The 19837-nt window shown below is 25.4% G+C and overlaps 1 protein-coding gene across 1 annotated transcript in view; it reads right to left on the minus strand.

Moving 5' to 3' along the window:
- The window catches only part of LOC100202100 (structural maintenance of chromosomes protein 2), a 72922-nt gene that overhangs the window by 49819 nt on the left and 3266 nt on the right, over positions 1 to 19837 (minus strand). The window contains exons 3-15 of the mRNA XM_065801240.1: positions 18880 to 19002; positions 18654 to 18692; positions 14691 to 14801; positions 14556 to 14600; positions 13455 to 13547; positions 11113 to 11190; positions 6002 to 6064; positions 4728 to 4781; positions 4406 to 4501; positions 2834 to 3023; positions 2699 to 2753; positions 2365 to 2485; positions 1826 to 1884 (exon numbers count right to left, since the gene is read on the minus strand). Coding sequence (XP_065657312.1) covers positions 1826 to 1884; positions 2365 to 2485; positions 2699 to 2753; positions 2834 to 3023; positions 4406 to 4501; positions 4728 to 4781; positions 6002 to 6064; positions 11113 to 11190; positions 13455 to 13547; positions 14556 to 14600; positions 14691 to 14801; positions 18654 to 18692; positions 18880 to 19002 — 1127 coding nt within the window. The remainder of the gene's footprint in view (positions 1 to 1825; positions 1885 to 2364; positions 2486 to 2698; positions 2754 to 2833; positions 3024 to 4405; positions 4502 to 4727; positions 4782 to 6001; positions 6065 to 11112; positions 11191 to 13454; positions 13548 to 14555; positions 14601 to 14690; positions 14802 to 18653; positions 18693 to 18879; positions 19003 to 19837) is intronic.

A 19837-nucleotide genomic window follows, 5' to 3' on the forward strand; every position in this document is an offset into this window, starting at 1 on the left:
ACCCTAGACATGAAATAATGATAACACATTTACAACCCTAGACTGAAATGATAATAACACATTTACAACCCTAGACATGAAATAATGATAACACATTTACAACCCTAGACATGAAATAATGATAACACATTTACAACCTTAGACATGAAATAATGTTAACACATTTACAACCCTAGACTGAAATGATAATAACACATTTACAACCCTAGACATGAAATAATGATAACACATTTACAACCCTAGACTGAAATGATAATAACACATTTACAACCCTAGACATGAAATAATAATAACACATTTACAACCCTAGACATGAAATAATGATAACACATTTACAACCCTAGACTGGAAATAATGATTACACAGATTTACATCTACGCCAGCCTAATAGATAAACAATCGGTGTAAGGCTGGTCAACAGAAATTTTCTGCTTACCCCTATTAAGGAGGTCTTCTACAAGACAGTAGCTGAATTCAGTTAACACCTTCCCATGAATGTTTTTATTGAGTTCATTTCTAGCCCTTACCTAAACAAGAGGCCTAACACAAGAGGTCTTTTATAGCTCAGAATTAACTTTTGCTACTCTTTGTCTAGTAATGCAAATCCTACAAGGAAGCAGAGCATGAAGCAAGTTGTGCTAGATTTCATGTTGCCAGTAGCAAGGTGATTATAATGATCCTAATGCTGATCTAAGTTTGACAGGTAATTAATTAGCAAACTGAATCAGTTTGGAAAAGTAATCATTAAATCAAGGCGTATTTACATTTTTATAAACATATTTTAAATTGTTGAAACGATCATAGTTGATGTAGTCATTAGTCAATTAATAATGTCAATATCAAGTGCAGTGACTTTTGGTTTACTACCTTAAGTTGGACCAACACTAATCTTACTAGTAAAATTAACCAATCTGATAATTGTAAGATTAAGAACTTTTTTTTAAAAATCGGACAGATTGAATTAAAATGGATTTAAACAATTCTGGTAAAGACTACTAATAATTTTTGTGAATTGGGCTTTCAGTTTAAGTTTGCTTTCAGTGTTTAAAGTATTTTTAAATCCTTTTTAAAATTTGATATTCAAAAAGTTAAAATCACCAGTTTCTCTTTTTATAATAATGAATTTTGTTTAAGAAATGTTCTTTATGATTCCATTGAATGAATTTATTTTGCTAACAGGGATAAATGTGATAAATACAACCAAGAAAGTTTTGTGATGCAGAGTGAGTTTGAGTTTATTTAATTTTGCGGTAATTAACATTAATTGATATATCACCACCATGAATAGATCTGTTTTTCTTAAAAATATTTTATTACATATCTAATGCTGAAAATTCATTGAAACAGGTATCTGATAAAAATGATATCCTACATAGTTAGCAACAGTTAGAAACAGTTAGTAAAAGTTTTAAAAACTCGTTTTCATGTAGCATCAGTCGGTATACATCCAACTTAATAAGTTATTAAGTGACAAATTTGGGGAAAATGTTTAATGCGTACTTGATACTTTGTTAGATTTGGAGTTGACTGCTTTATTAGTAAGTAGTTGTTGTTGATTGTGATAGATCAACAGCTTTGAGGTTTGTTACATCCTAATATCATATAATATTATTCTTAAGTTTTTTGGCATTCTTGAATACTTTTTTTACCATTGTTTGTTGGTTTCTTTTCTTTTTTTTTACAAAAAAAATGATCAAGTCTTTCATTTAAGGGGTATACATTATTGTACATGTTAATTGGTGTCTAGAAAGTTATGCCTCCATTTTTGCCATATTAATGATTGGAGAAACATTTTGTTGTAATAAAACCAACAATAATGATTTACCTTTTTTGAAGTAAATTTTCATCCTGACCTTCTTTATAGTTCAACTTGTTCAATTGAATCTGAAACAATAAAATTCACTAGTAGTCTAAACAGACTTTAATACAAATATGAAAACTACTTGTTTTTACATACAGATTATTATCATATAACTATTTATAACAAATGCACATAGGGAAAGTTATGGTTTTGTATCCTGCTTTCAAATATTAGTTATATATTAATATAAATATGATTTAAATTTGATTTAAGTATTGAACCAAAACTACACCTAAAAAGAGTAATAAATAAAATAAAAAATAAAAAAAATAAAAATTAAAAAAAATAATTAATAAAATAAAAAAAGTAATTAATAAAACAAATTAAATAATTATAAGTAATTAAAGTAATAAATACACCTATACATGAAAACCAAACTTATTTGAATATATTTAATTTTTAGCTAGATATATTTGATTTCTTGTTTCTTACATTCTTAGTAGCATAATAATAGTAGGTAATCTAACTTTTGTTCTTTTACTTATAAAAATATTTAAATTTACCTTTAACTTTTCTATCTCTGAGTTAAGTGAATCATACAATGATTTGTCTCTTTCATAGTCTTTTGCCGTAGTGTTTAATACAACACTCTTACTTTTGAGTTCACTTTCTTCATGTTTTAATCTAAATGATTTAAAAACATCATAAAGTGAGATTTGGAATAATATAACTTTTTCAATTAAACATAAAATCTGGTCATTTTTTAAATCCACTTTTTTTAATTTTTTAATTCCACATTTTTTAAATCCACAAAACATTCATTATAAAACTAGTAAGCTCAGCTATTTCATTAATAACAACAATTCTAAATGAAAAGCAAAAAGAATATGAACTTGCTTGATTTGTGCTTGCTTCACTTCCGTTTCAGATTTGCTAATAATGTTCTTGCAATCTGCGTAAAAAAATTATGCTTCTAACTTGGTTAAAAATTATTAAATATTTTAAAATTTAAAAAAATGACATAGTATTTACCCATTAATTGATCAGTAAGTGTTTTGTCTTCACCATCTTTGTTACTTGATAAACCAGCAGAAACTGCATGGAAGTGATTTTGAGCTTCTGTAACAGCAGTCATATCATTTATAGTATTTTGCTCTAATTTAGTAAGTGCAACTCGAAGATCAGCAACCATTTTCTCTTTAGTAGCCAACTGAGTCTCATTCTAACAAAATTAAATGTTTTTTACTTACTTTATAGTGAATAATAAATCTTCTATTCTTATACAATATAAACTTACAGATGAATATACATACATACATACATACCAGCATTTTTTTTTTCAAAAAGTATTAAAACTTCACCAAAAATAGTGTTTATATATAGTTAAGGATTATATATATACACACACACACACACACACACATATATATATATATATGTATATATATATATATATATATATATATATATATATATATATATATATATATGTATACATATATATTATATATATTATTATATATGTAATATATATATATATATATATATATATATATATATATATAATATTTGTAAAATTTATTTACATAATATATATAATAATTATTTTAATATTTATTATTTTAGTGAATATTCTTTTGTTTTTTCTGTTTTTTAAATTGTGCACACAAAGTTTCAGACTGCTCTCCCTCTTCCCAAATTTTTTTGCTAGAGACAAAAGTTTGGCAGGAGTATTTTTTCACGGCCCAAAATATTTTCCTAGAATAGCCCCTGTATACATACATGCATACATACATACACACATACATAAATACACACATACATACAAACATACATACATACATACATATATACATACATATATACATACGTACATACAGTGACTTAAATGTCCTTCACCAATCATATTTTGTGGCCACACACAATGTAATTACAAACATTTTTGTGAACTAATAGCATTATTGCATTATTGTATATATCATAAAAAAGATAACATTATATAACTGTAATAATATATCAATATTAATGTTATTATAATATACTAGAAACTCCGGACTCATAATATGGCTCGTGAAAGGTCTGATGCCCATCACCCTAAGTTACAGAAAATAGTGGTAATAAATTAACTTAGCCTCATTAGAGATCTTTATTTACCATTTCCTTTTGCATTGCTTGAGTCTTATATGCACATAACTTAACAAAGTGATTATATTAAAAGTTGGCTTAATTGAATATTCTGGCTCTAATAATATTGAAGCTCTAGTTTCATTGTATATTGTTTTTTTAACTTTAATCTTTAAAAAATCGTTCTGCTCTTTTACTTAAGCCAACTTAATTTTATTTGATTATATTTTATTATTGGCAGCAAAATTTAATTACAAAATAATAATATATATAATATAAATAATATATCATAATATCATAATATTCTAGTCATATATTAACTCAAATGATTAGTAATTTAGCAATATTTTGCTACTAATATGTAATTATATATATGATATATATGCCTCATGTAACTATATACAAGATGTATAATCCATAAAGTTATAAAATTATAGAAAAATAAATACAACCCTGATTGAGCATATGTTAAAAATGTACCTCAGATATACTTTTTTCATTTTGCTTTACTTTCTTTACTTCAGAATTTAATGAGTCTTTAGCATGTTTGACATCAGATGAGGCCTTAACTTCTATCTACAATTAAAATAAAAAATTTAGCATGACTGAAATCAGATGATCCCTTGACTTTTATCTACATACTTTACTTTATAAACAATAATAACTATTTATTATTACTTAAAGTACAAAAAAAAGTGTATAAATGACAACTATAATTAAAAAAATAATTAAAAACTCATTAACAATGGTGTTGAAAAGTGTTACAAAATAAACAACTATATTAGAAACAATTTATAAAAACCTTGGAAACTTCATCCAACTTCTTTTCAAGCTCTTTTAATAGATTTCCTGAGTCCTGAGTTAAATTAAAATAAATTGGATAAATATATTTATGAACAAATACATAGACATATACAAAAATAATTCTCTTACTAGCAATAACTAATTTACCTTTTTTTTTTATTATTTTATTTTTAAAAAAACTAGAATTATTTTGTTTTTTAATTTTGACTATAATTATATTACTATTGATTATATTTTATCAGATAAATGGTTTAAGTTAGGTTTTGTACCAAATGTTTTTGCAGTTTCATCAAATACATTATGTTTTGTACCAAATGCTTTTGCAGTTTTATCAAATACATCAGGTTTTGCAACAAATGTTTTTGTAGTTTTACTCAATTAATACAATAAGTAACAAAGGAATCCTACCCCATCTTCATTAAGCTAATGCAAAGATAATAACTGCCTAATTTAAAATATTGCATTCCCAGAGAATTACCACCAGCAAAAATAACAAAAGTAAAATATAAATTGTAATTGCTGCAACTGACTTTAAAACCATCATTCATAACCACCATAAAAGGTTTAAAAAATAAAAATAATTTTATAACAATTGGTATAATAATAAAGTTGACTGTTTAAATGGAATATCAAGATAAAACAACTGAATATAACTCTATTTTTAAAGCATGAAATTTATACCTTACAAAAAAATTAATTTTTAATTAACAAAGCACAAAAAATATATCTTACACAAACAAAAATTAATTTTTAATTACCTAAGAGAGAGGAAAACATTTAATTAAATGTTCTGAACTTGTGATACCAAAAAAATAAACACCTGGTTAAAATAACTAGTTTTATTGATGTAATTATATATTAAAAGAACGCTCAATTATAAGTCTATATTATTATAATATTTCATATTATTGTATTAAGATTGTGTATATCAATATATATATATATGTTAACTAAAAATAGAGATTAAAAAATCATATATTAAAATTTTTCCTTTGATGTATTACATTAAAGTAGAACATACAAAATTAAATATAATGCAAATAATGCAAAGAAAATAAATACAAAGTTAATAAGAATTATTTTATTGTTATTATTATTATCAAATTATTAAAAACTTGTACATTATGATACCTATAACAAAAATTATTCTTAAACCAAAAAAAAGCTTTGCAGCATTATTAAGTATAAAATAAAAAAATAGGTGTCATTCAAAAAATATTTGGCCCTTAAAGTTTTATGTCACTAGAAAAAATATATATATTTATTACGTACTGCATCTTTTTTCATCTGCAACTGAGAAACCTCTTTATCAATCCGCTTTATTTCCACATCAATCTAAACAAAACAAATTTTTTAGTTGAATCACTTTGTTTATTTATAAAAATTGTTAAAAAAAAAAGCTGATTAATTGACTACAAAAACAACAAAGAAAGTTATTCTGCAGAATTTAGTTTTGTGAATTTTATTATAATTAATACTCATTACAATAAAATGCACAAAAAAAATTTCTTACAAAATAAAACATAAAATACTGAAAAAGAAAGAAACCATTAGCAGTAAACAAATATTTGATTTGATTTGAAAATCTTAAAAAAATAACTTTTTTCTCCATGTTTGTGACAAATAACAGTATATAACAAAATAAGACAAAAAAAAACATTTTATATTAGTTTAGTAATTTTCTTGGCAATATAAAAAAGAAGTATCTACATTCATCTTTTTCAGTCTATTAATCTTTTCTTTTTTTTTTATTCATTTTTTTTTGTTTGTTATTTTACAGATATTTGGATACAGATGAAATTATATAAATAAATCAGAACTTAAATTATCACTATAAATGATGCAGAAACCAAAATAGACTTTTTAAATTATCAACAGAAAAAGAATAGTCAAAAATAATCTACACAAAACTAATGTTCAAAACTTAAAAGGTATCATCGGTAGCAATACTAATATTTTATTCTGCTCAATTAAATCCCATAAATTTTTGAAAATTAAAGCAATTCCAACATTTAGCCACCACCATCTCAGCTCAAAAGTAATACTTTAGTACCCAAAAAAAATGTTCAACATCAGACAGTACTTTGGATTAGTCTTTATAACTATTTGTGGCTGTTACTAAGCTCAGTTAATAATATCTTTGGACATAAAAAAATTGTTTAGCAAAATATAACATGAAATTCAAAAAAAAAAATCATATTAAAGATCAATGAATAAATAAATCATAATTGATTGTATTTAATCAAATATTCATTTGCACCACTGCGCATCTCCTTTCTAATTTTCAAACTTTGAAACTAATGAGTTAGTTTAACATACACAGTAAAAAAAAGGTTTTACTTTTACATTTTATTGAGTCTAAATAAAATGAGATTAAAGCAACAAATGATATTACTAAAAGTAAACTCAATGGCTCACTATGGGGATCACTTAGATATTAGTATCAAAATCAGATTACAATGTCCCAGCAAGTTATTTACATTTAAATTTTCATCCCAGTAAACACAAAATGTGTTTTAAACGTTTAATAAATGTATTAGTATGTATTTAAACGTATTATAGGCGGATTAAACACGCCTTGTTTTTACTGGAATATTTTATTGATTACACAAACATTTGAAATGACAGTTTATTTTTGCTTTTCACAGTTGTAAAAATCTCCAATTTACATCAATATAAACAAGGAAAGCAAAATGATTTATTTTTGAAGTTATACAAGTAACAAACATAAAATATATAACAAACACAAAAAACTGTTTCTTCTAAAAAAGTTCACTCTTAAATCCCTTCTTAAAATGACTTTTCATTAACAATGTTTACTATTGAAGCCAATAAGGCAACTTCTGATTGTATTCTGGATGATGATTGGGCCTTTTGTACCTTTGCCAATGTATGAAAATTGCAATGCATTAGCCATGTCTGCTGATGAAATTTGGCATTGCAAAATGTGTCTGATGCAGACACATTTTGCAATGCCAGATAAGACACTCTGAATGCTTTAATTATTTGTGGGTAGTTTGGATCAAAATTGCATCCAAAACAGCCTCACACTATCTATAAAAAACTAAACTCATACTTGGTGTTACTGGAAGCATCTTTCCACCATAAGGTTGAATCAATCGAATTGTTCCGGGTAGAGATGGAGCTTTATTTGAAACAACAAGAGCTGCAACTCTTTCTGATGCCAAAGGATTCTTTGTTGCAATAGCATCAATTATTATTTCTCAAAGTGCCTTTGTGCAGTTTTCCTATGCCAATAATTGAAAAAAAATCTGAGAGTCTTTTTTCTACTGTTAAAGAAAGTGTTCTAGCTGCTGAACTTTTTGCGAATTCAATTTTCATTTGACCATTGTTTCTCAGTTTTCCAATAGAACAGATCAAGCAGTCACAGTGAGAGCTTCAAATTTATGGGCAAAATTTTATAGTATCAAACTAATACAATGATGGGAGTGTGATGTCATCTCCACTTTTCTTCCTTCTCAAAAAAAGAGCGACATTTTTCATAAATTTCAAGTAAAACTTTGTCATCATTAATATCGATTTTCTCTTTCAGTATAATCTGACATCTTTCTTTTAGATTTGATGTTAGCTCTAGCTGACATTTACTGAAATAAAGAAAATTAATAAGTTTTTTTTTTTCCCTGCATTCTTGGTGGTTTTTAGCAGTATTTGGCATTTTTGGTAAAATTAGATGTGCATAGTTTAGCTCTCATTGGTAAAGTAAAAACAACTTGCGTTTTCCCAGAATTCAAAAGTATAAATTTTTTCATTAAATAAATTTCATATCAATTTAAAAAGTTTTTACAAAATAATCTTAATTTAAAGGTGTAGAAAAATAAAATGTCATTTCGCATGTTTGTGCAATCAATAAAATATTCTAGTAAAAACAAGACATATTTAATCCACCTATAATATGTTTTAATACATATTAGTACATTTATAAAATGTTTAAAACACATCTTGTGTTTACTGGGATAAAAATTCAAACGTAAATAACTTGTTAGGACATTGCAATCTGATTTTGATACTCATATCTAAGTGATCCCCATAGGGTGGGCTATCATTCCACCAATAGGTTTTCCCGAGTCAGAAAGTTATGGTTAGAACCTGTTTTATAACACTGTGATATATATATATATATATATATATATATATATATATATATATATATATATATATATATATATATATATATATATATATATATATATATATATATATATATATATATATATATATATATATATATATATACACACACACACATTGTTTTGACTCATTTCAAATATAAAAAGTGTAAATTGATTGATCATATTTTCTTTTAAATAAATATAGATATTCATAAAAGTATCAATCGATGCGCTAATCATCTGGGTTTTTTTAACACTTACCTCATAATCTAAAATAATTATAATGGCGAAAATTAACTATCCACTCTATTATTACAAAATTCCTTAAAAATTGCGTTTGTCTTTGAGTAAAACTTTGAAGTTATTTGCAAATTAATAATTATTGTTAGAGAGTTTTTTTTTAAATTGTTATAAATATTTAAAAAGTTTGTGTAAATGAAATATAAAGCATCTAATTAGCAACTACAACATTTCAGCAATAAAAAAATCAAAATGACTGGAAAAACTATTGATAATATGACAAAATGTAAAATCATAGCTATGAATGAACAAAACATCTCAATGAGAAAAACTGCAAAAATAATTAAAATACAACACATCCAACTGTTAGCAGAATAATCAACCGATATCATGAATACAATACAATTGAAAATATTCCGCGTCCTGGAAGACCCAGCATTTCAAATGAAAGAAATGAACATTCACTTATTCGCATAGTGAAAAAAAATAGAAAGTTATCATCTACTGATCTCAGTCGAAAATGGCAGGAAGCTTCTGGTGTTGTTGCTAGTGCTCGAACAATTAGAAGAGTACTACAAAAACATAATTACATGTGGCGAGCTGCTTGCAAAAAACCCTGTCTATTAAAAAAACATCAGAAAGCAAGGAAAAACTAATGCTTAGCTCATAAAATTTGGTCTAAGAGCATGTGGTACAACGTTCTTTTCAGCGATGAAATGAACATTGAGGCTGATTCAAGAAAAAACCGAGTAATGCTGAGAAGAATGCCACATGAAAGAATGCGCCCAGATTGTTCTAGAAAAAAACAAGGTAGTGGCAGTATAGGCATCTGGACCTGCATGAACTATGAAGGTGTCAGTTGCTTTAAACTATTTGATGGCAGGCTTGATTCTCAAAGATATTTAGATATATTGGATAATTATTTGATGCCTTCTATTGACATTTTCCGAAAAGACACAGGAATTATCTTCCAACAAGATAACGCTCCATGTCATACTGCTAAGATTTGCTAGCAATGGTTTGAAGAAAACAACATTAAAGTCATGCCTTGGCCTGCCAATAGTCCAGATCTCAATTGCATAGAGAATTTGTGGTCTTGGTTAGAGCACAATCTTGGTAAAATTGAAATAAAAGATCTGGACCAGCTGAAAAAAGAAGTAAAAAAATTACTAAATAATGTTCCAAAAGATATTATTAAGAATTTAGTGAATTCCATGCCGAAACGGATCAATGCTTAAAAGCTAAAGGATTGTCAACAAAATATTAATTTTTTTTATTTTTTATTTTTTGTGTATTATAATTTTTTTTTGTTCTTATAGTTAATTAATTTTGTTGATGTGGTTTGTTTATTTTGGCCACATTTTTTTTTGATACATATGAACACTTGTTTTCATTTCAATATTTCAGTTTTTTTAATTTTTTTAATTTATTATTACTTTATAATAAATTTATATAGTAATTATTTGATTTATTTGAATAAAAAAAAATTGAAGAAAAAATCTCTTAATTTTTAAAATATGTAATTTCAAACTTATATTCATACTACAATAACATGATGGAATCTTATTAATGTCCAATACTGTATATATATACACTCAATGTAATAACAAAATGTTCCAGATATCATTGAGACAAAAAAATCTCCAGTACTCTATAATAATAAAATGTTCAGGACATCATTGAGATATCAAAATATCTCCAATACTCTAAAATAAAAAAATGGTCATGATATCATTGAGATATCAAAATATCATTGAGATACCTAATATCAAGAGTGATCTTGATGTTATTTTGTAAAGTTAACTATACATTATGAAAAGCCCAGAACTTACCCGGTCAGTATCATAAAATGGTTTTCATGATTCAACAAAAATGTTATACTTCATAGTCAACTTAAAATAACACTTATATTCTTCTGACTTTAAAATTTCTCAAATCAAATAACACTCAGAAAATATCAAATAACACTCAGAAAAAAAATATTAAAAAACTAATTGCAGTATGACAACAAACCTCTAAATTTCGATTTTTAAGTTTTTCGATTGATGCATCCATAGTTTCCAATTCAGTAGATGATTTTGATTTGATTTCCTAAAAAAATTAATATTGGAGGAGTCTGTAGGAAGTCAAATTTGAGTTTTACTTTATTTTATTTAAAGTAAAGTTGAATAGTTTAAAATGTAATAGAAATTGACCAAAAAAAAATTAAATAATGAAAATTATTTATTTGATTATTTATTGAACCACGAAAGTTAAAATTTAATTACACCTTTTTTTTTAAACAAATTAAAAATTAAATTAAAAATTTGTGTTGCATGTTACATGAGGTTTCTCTGTTTTTTTTTTAATGTTTTAATTCAAATTTTGTATAGCTGTTCATTTTGTATAAACTAAAATTGTGTTAAAGTTATAACAAAGGAGTGTTGAATTCAATTGTCATTTTATATAGACATTAAATAAATTAATCAAAAAAAGTTAATTTTAATTTCAGAATAAATCTCTGATACAATTATTTACTCAATTCATTAGCAACAAATTAGAAAAATTGACTCTTTGAAATTTGATAAGAAGCCAAAGATAAAAATTTCCTTTTGCTACTAATGTCAAAAATAACATATAGTACAAACTTTTTAAAAATAAATTTTATGCTCTAAACAACTCCATACAAAACTAACAAAACACCATTTCTATTCAATGTTCAGTTAAACACTACCAGCTTTCACAAACATAGAAGCGATTTTTATGCTACATAAATGATAAAAATATGAAACATGGAATAATACCGATGTTACTGATATGCCAAATATTGATCAAAATGTTATATGAACTGTCTTTTATTTGTAACTCAAATAACTTAAAGTTAAATTATATCAAGTTTTATCAACTTATTACTAATTTTATTAGCTTACATATTATATGCTAGCTATAGCTTATTTATAGCTGATATATTATTGTTAGGTCAAGCTTAGTTATGTATTTATGTTGATATATTATAAAGCAAAGCTAATCTATGTATTTATGTTGGGTCTATTTTTTAAGTTATTTTAACTTTATGTTTTACATATTCATTCGGTATTTTTGAATTTGAGATTTTTTTATTTCAAGAGTTCATTGCTTCAAGCATAGATCATCTAGGTCATTTTAAAAATCCTGAAAATTGTTTAAATAAAATATTTGGGAAAAATCCAGAATATATTTTTCCTTGCTTTTTTCTTAATTTTGCTTTTAGCTGAGTTGCTTCTAATTTTTTGCTTCAAACTTTTCTATACTTTTCTATGAGTGATGAGTGAAAAAGCTTAAAAAACCAAAAAAAAAAAAAAAGTTGAAGAAATATCCGGAAAAGAATAATCCCTATTTAACATTAACAAGAATGCTACCAAAAGTCAACACATATACCTGAAGTTTATGGTGAACATGTTTTAGCAAAGCAAACGTGTTGGAAGCAGTTTACACATTTCAAAAGTGGTAATTTTAAAGTAATTTTGAATTTGTCAAAGATTTTTGTCAAAAATCTTTGACAAAAAAGTTTAAAGACAGTCATTTAGAGACATTTTTCAATTTGTGCCAAATTTATTTATTAATCTATTATATTAATATTATTATTATATCTAGCAATCAAAACTGGATTTACAGCAACAGCTTAAACCATAAAAATTCATGGGTTAAGGCCGGACAACCATCAACATCAATGGCGAAAGCAAATAATTATAGTTCCAAGCTTATGCTCTGTATTTGGTGTGACCAGAAAAAAGTTGATAAATTTGAACCATGCATGCAGGAAAAACAACAAAAAATTTTTAAAGATATCTCAAGTTTATTTTGCTGCATAACAATCCTTGATCTAATGATGTACAACCTGAAAAGTTCTACTTAGAAACACTCAAATAGGACATCATACTCAATTCTCAAAATAGTTCAGACATTGCTCTGACTGGCTAACATCTCTACAAATCAATGATGCATGGTCTGTCCAAAAACCATTTCATTTCACACAATGCAAAACTAGGTTAAGTCCTTTAGGCAGGATCTGCAAGAAAAAAAAAGGGAAATAGGGCTAGCCACAAACAATACTAGGTTACCAACAAACAATACTTTAAAGATTAAATGTATAACAAGTTTTTAACAATAAAACTTTCATTTTATGAAAAAAATAAGTCAAATTAATGAATGAATTAAGTATGAAGACTTGACTTCACTAAAGTTTTTACAAACATAAGCACTTTATTAACACTTTTACTAACAGAAGCACTTACCTGACCTTTTATCCTCCTGGAAAATCAATTATATTTATTTTCTTTAAAAAAAGATTTCAGCTAATATTGCTACATAATCAATAAAAACACATTAAAACTCACCAATGCACGTACAAACTCATAAGCAATACATAAACGAGAAAGATGCTCAATGTCACGCGTCACTTTTTGATACATCAAATAAGATGAACGTTCCTATAGATAAAATTATAGTCTTAAATAAAAAAAATTATTTTTGTAATTTGTTTAAATTGAGGGTGAGACAGATTAAGTTAATTTTTTTTTAAAAAGTGCTTACAGACTAACAGTTTGATGCCAATCCAAGTGCTACACATTTTACGATGTAGGGCAAAAAATAAATTTTTAATATATAAAAAACTAAAACAAACTTCTAAAAATTTTTGAAAACTTTCAGGTAGAGCACTTTAATTGTTTTTATTTTTTTTTTCATTGCAGAGATCTTTTCTTTAACAATTTTTTTTTTCCTGTTTTGTTTGTTAATATAAGAACTTTTTTTTCAAGATATATATCTTGATGATGATGATTTGATGACATAGATGCTTACTTTATATTTATTATATTTCACCTCAAAGCTATATGCTTTTCAAAAAACATAGCAGGTGTAATGCCTTCTATTCTATCATTTTCAGTAAAGTATGTTAATTTTTACGTAAAATATTTTTATACAAATTTATAGATGCAAAGGAGATTTAAAATTTAGATAAAATAAACCCCAGTTTGAATAAAAATATTAAAGACACAAAAGTAAATGAAAAAAAAATTAGAAAAGTAAAAATGATTAGCAATTTTTAGTAAAACATTTACAAAACAACATTTACAAAACAACATTTACAAAACAACATTTACAAAACAACATTTACAAAACAACATTTACAAAACAACATTTACAAATTCACATTTATACAAAATAATATTCACATTTATACAAAATAATATTTACAAAACAACAAAACAAAATTTACAAAACAACAAAACAAAATTTACAAAACAACAAAACAACATTTACAAAACAACAAAACAAAATTTACAAAACAACAAAACAACATTTACAAAACAACAAAACAAAATTTACAAAACAACAAAATAACAAAACATTTACAAAACAATAAAACAACATTTAAAAAACAACAAAACAACATTAACAAAACAACAAAACAACATTTACAACAAAACATGTTGTACCTCTTTTAACTTCTTGATAGTAGGCATGATCTCGTCTGTTAAAATCTTCAAAACAAGATATTAAAAGACAATTTCTTTTAAATTAGTAATAAATAATATATTTTAGACCAAATAAAAATTACAATAGATACTTACAGCATCAAGTTCTTGCAGTTTATTTTGCTTCTTTTCTATTGTTTTGTAAGCCTGCTGTTTTTTAGTCTCATATAATCGAGTTCCAGCTGCTTCTTCAAGCATAGATAAAATCTTAATTTAATAAATAATAAAATTAATTCTTAAAATATAATTTTATTAAACATAAATGAAAAACACTTAATATTATTTTAATTTATATTTGCATACAAAACTTATATTTAAAACTTTTAAAAAAACATAAAAGTATATATGCACACAAAGAACATAAAAGTATATATGTACACAAAAAACATAAAAGTATATATGTACACAAAAAACATAAAAGTATATATGTACACAAAAAACATAAAAGTATATATGTACACAAAAAACATAAAAGTATATATGCACACAAAAAACATAAAAGTATATATGTACACAAAAAATATAAAAGTATATATGTACACAAAAAACATAAAAGTATATATGCACACAAAAAACATAAAAGTATATATGTACAAAAAAAACATAAAAGTATATATGTACACAAAAAACATAAAAGTATATATTTACACAAAAAACATAAAAGTATATATGCACACAAAAAAAACATAAAAGTATATATGTACACAAAAAACATAAAAGTATTTATGCACACAAAAAAAACATAAAAGTATATATGTACACAAAAAACATAAAAGTATATATGCACACAAAAAACATAAAAGTATATATGTACACAAAAAACATAGAAGTATGCACACAAAAAGAAAACACAAATTTGTTCAGTTTAAGATTAATCAACTTTATAATTTATTTTATTGTTTCACATAATTGTGACATTTCACATAATTGTGACATTTCACATAATTATGACATTATTACTCTATATATTCTTAATAGCATTATTATTCTTTAGCTATGAACAAATAAAATGTCATGATTGAAGGTTTTTAATGAAATTAGCTTCCAGAGGTATAGTATTTTTGCATAAAATGCAGGGTAAACAAACTAAACAAAGAAATTATTAAAATAAATTATATCTTTTGTCAACACTAGTGGAAAACAGAGATATTGCAAGTAAATGCGATATTGTAGGTAAATAAGATATTGCTGGTAAATGAGATATTGCAGGTAAATGAGTGGTATCTGGTACTGATATTAATATTAGTTACATAAACACTTTGTTATGCTTTTAAGTCTTATAATCAAGAAATATTTTAGAACTTGTTGTTTGTGATGACTGATGATTTATCTTAACTACAGAATGATAATGACAATTGTTTGACAGAAGCTGAGACAAACAAATTTTAATTTAAGTTGATGAATTTAGAAAATAATCTGAGAGTAGTGATTTAAATAACAACAATTTACCTTCAAGCTCATTTATAACACTAAAAAATGGACAGAAAAGAAAGCTTTTGTTCTTGAAATTATTAACTTCTAAGTAGGAGTCAAAAATGACAACAATATTTTAATGTGGTTCTCTTTGAAAGTAATTAATTTAGTGAAAACATACCTTGGTTATAAAATCATTCCAGAAATACAAGAAACTTGTCAAAATGAAAATGATATTTCAAAAAACTGTCTATACCCTGCAATATAAATGGCTGATGTCTAAGGATCTAGAGTGACCCCTTAAAAAAAATTCTTGTACGAAAATCTTTTAAATTCAGTATTATTTTACTAAACAGAACTTATGCACATATATATATCTTATACACATATATATATAAATATATACAGTACACAAAAAAAATAATCGTACACTTGAAAAAAAAATCATAATTTTCAAGATTGCATCAAAAAAATGAGTTTTCCGTTAAAATATTTAAGAGTTTTTTTTAGATATCCTATCAAGTATTGTTTTAAGAATTTATTTGTGCATTGGTGAATTAATTGCTTTTCAAACCTATTGAATTTTACACAATTGATCTAATGATGCATGAAATTGACTGCAAAAAAAATCATCATACAGTTCAAAAAATAATGTCAAATTGATCAAATTCCATGAAAATTAGTGTAAAGTGGGGCCTTTGTTAGTCTTGATGGCCTCATCTAAATGAATTGGCATTGAGCTGATTAAACTTTGGGTCTCTTTTGTTGCTATATTATCGCATGCCCTCATTATAACTTCTTTCAAGTTGTCTTTGCGTCTAAATACTTGTTTGTCAATTTTTCTGTCCAAAAAATACCACCAATTTTCTATTGGATTCAAGTCCAGACTTTGAGAAGGCCATTCCAAAACATTGATGTTGTTTATGTCAAAGTATACCTTCAATTTCTCAATTGTTAAGAAGCATAATCTGATTGGAACTGTTGCTAGTGTGACGACTAGTGTGACTGGTAGAGTACGAAAACACCACTAGTGCAATTGATCGAAATATCATCATTAATGTGAAGAAAAATAGATTTGTTTCGGCAGCTAAATTAGCTTTAAAAATTCAAGAAGATCATTAAAGTATATATGCACACAAAAAACATAAGTGACTGCTCAAACAATCAGAAATTTTATAAGAGAGCAAGGATATAGTGGTAGAGCGGTTCGAATGTTTTTGCTATTTTTTTAGTATAGTCTGCTGACATGTCTATATAAGATATATATCTTATATAGACATGTCAGCAGACTATAATAAAAAATATTATATACACTACCATTCATAATTATTCGAATAGCATCAACCTTTTTTAAAGAGCTATTTTTTATTTAACTGTTTTTTATGTTTATTTTTGCACTATTAGATAATTTAAAAGTATTTTGGTTAAAATGCTTTGAAAAAAAATCATTAAAAAAAAATCATTAAAAAAGGTTAAAGTGGGCAAAACTTTATAAAACATGGACCATCAATAACTGTAAACGCAGACCAGCGTGTCAAAGTTTTGAATCTTTGGTTTCTAAATAAGATTGTTCCTCCCATAAAAATCTTATAGAATGCCGACAATATGATTTTAAAAAAAATCCTTGAATTTATGATAAAATAGTGTATATTATTGACTGTAAAACATAGTGGATGTATTGTTAAGGTGTGGGGCTGTTTTGGTTAGAATGCCACAGGTGACTTTGTGAAAATAGAGGGAGTAATGACTAAAGTAGTTTACTCATACACTTAAAAAATTATGCCCCATCTTTTGAAAGATTAATGAGAATCTATTCAGTTTTTCAGAAGAAAATGACTTGAAGCTTAAATCTAGAACATATTTTTTAGACTTAAGTTATTTGACTGAGTTCAAGAATAATCAAATATTAAATAAAATGATTTAGCCTCCCCAATCACAAGATCACTCTCCTATAAGATTTTTATAGGAGAAATTAAAAGTAATGTCAAAAAGTAATGCCTAATGATGCATAAGATGTGGAAAAAACTTGGTAGTTAGTGGCATAAAATTGACTTCGAAAAATTGGATATGTCGTTAAGTAGAATGCCAACAATATGTATAGTGGTTATTGTCGCTAAGGGTGAATAAAATTAAATTATAAACTAATCTAATTGGACTTTATATTAATTTTTTAGTAAACCTAATAAAAAGGAAGATAACATATAATTCAGGTAGACTTTGCTTACAGTTTCTCTCCCAATAGTAAGTAAAACTATGATATCTTATATCGAAAAGTAGCACCATTCGAATAATCATGGACAGCAGTGTATACAAAACATCAAAATATGTATTAAACAAATATGACATTATAGCAATAAGTTTTACTACCTATAAAACTCATTGTAAGCTTTATGTATAGCTCCCCCCCCCCTCCCCCTTCTTTAATGTTTAAACCTTTATAAAAATTCCATAGTTCATAGAAAAAAAATTAACAATGCTATTAACAAAGATAAGTCTAACATTCACTCTCATATATGGGTCTGACCTTATTACCTTCCGCAAGGATTTATCTATAAACTTTCCCAAGTAAACAAAATGAGTTTACTGCATATAAATATGCTTCGATAATATTAAAAATATTTAGAAAAATTTAATATTTATAAATACCTCTGGTGGTTTCATGTTTAAAACTTTTGTAATTCGCCCCTAGAAAAAAAAATTCTAAATTATAGTTTTGATTTTAACAAAAAACTTTCTTATTATTTCATTTTTTACTTTATGAACTTGTATAACCATTTAAACCAATTTAAATTGTATAACCATTTAAACTATTTTAAAGTATTTGTAAGTAAAATATTTATAGAAGATAATCCATAAAAAATAAATTAAAAACCTGCATAATCAGAAAATGTGGATTATTAATATTCAACTGCACAGAGCGGAACAAATCTTGAACTCTCGCATTGTGAGCATTAGATCCATTAATAAGATATTTATTTCTTCCACCAAGTACTATCTGCAAAAAAAAATGTGTATTTTGTATACTATTCCAACTAATTTTTATTGATATATTACTAATCTTTTGTTATAAAACATATTGAAAAAAAAATTGTTTAAAAAAATTGGTAAAATTGCAATTTTTCAATTTTTAATTAACATACTTCATTTTTTTATGATGTTAAATCTAATATAATTGTCATTTTTAAAATTTTCATATAATTTTTCAGCAGAGATAATGATTGCAAATAATGATAATGATATAATGAGCAGAGATAAATTATGATAGCACATTTTTTATCTCTGCTCATTAAAATCATTTTTTTTAAAATCTGAATTTACTCAACAAGGCTGCAAGCAACCACTATTAAGTTGGGAGTTACTAGAAAAAAAAAGAATAGAGCAAGGAAACGGTTGACAGAAGACTTGCAAAAGAGTTGTAGGTTGTATGAGTCAGGAAAACATGAAGATGAAGTTCCAAAGGGTTGAAGTGCGGGGGAAAAAAACTAGACAAAAGTTTTTAGAGCATGCAGGGACAGATACAGTAAACAAATGAGACTTAGCTGAATGACAAGTCAATCGAGAATGAGTTTTAGTTGATTGAATAAGAGTTGATAACTCCTTCAATCAGCAACTATAATGGTATTTGTAGAAGGGAGAAAGAGATGCAACTACGAATTGATTTAAAAATTAAAATTGCAACTCTACAAATGAATAGAATGAGATGCAACTTTACGAATTTATTAAATACAAATTTAATTGATTGTGGGGTGTAATATCATGGTATCTTGAAAAAAACACGCTATTATTATAACATACACAGGTTTTATATTATTCTTCTTTGAAAAAAAAGC

This window comes from Hydra vulgaris, chromosome 07 (genome assembly GCF_038396675.1).
Source record: "Hydra vulgaris chromosome 07, alternate assembly HydraT2T_AEP".
Taxonomy (NCBI): domain Eukaryota; kingdom Metazoa; phylum Cnidaria; class Hydrozoa; order Anthoathecata; family Hydridae; genus Hydra; species Hydra vulgaris.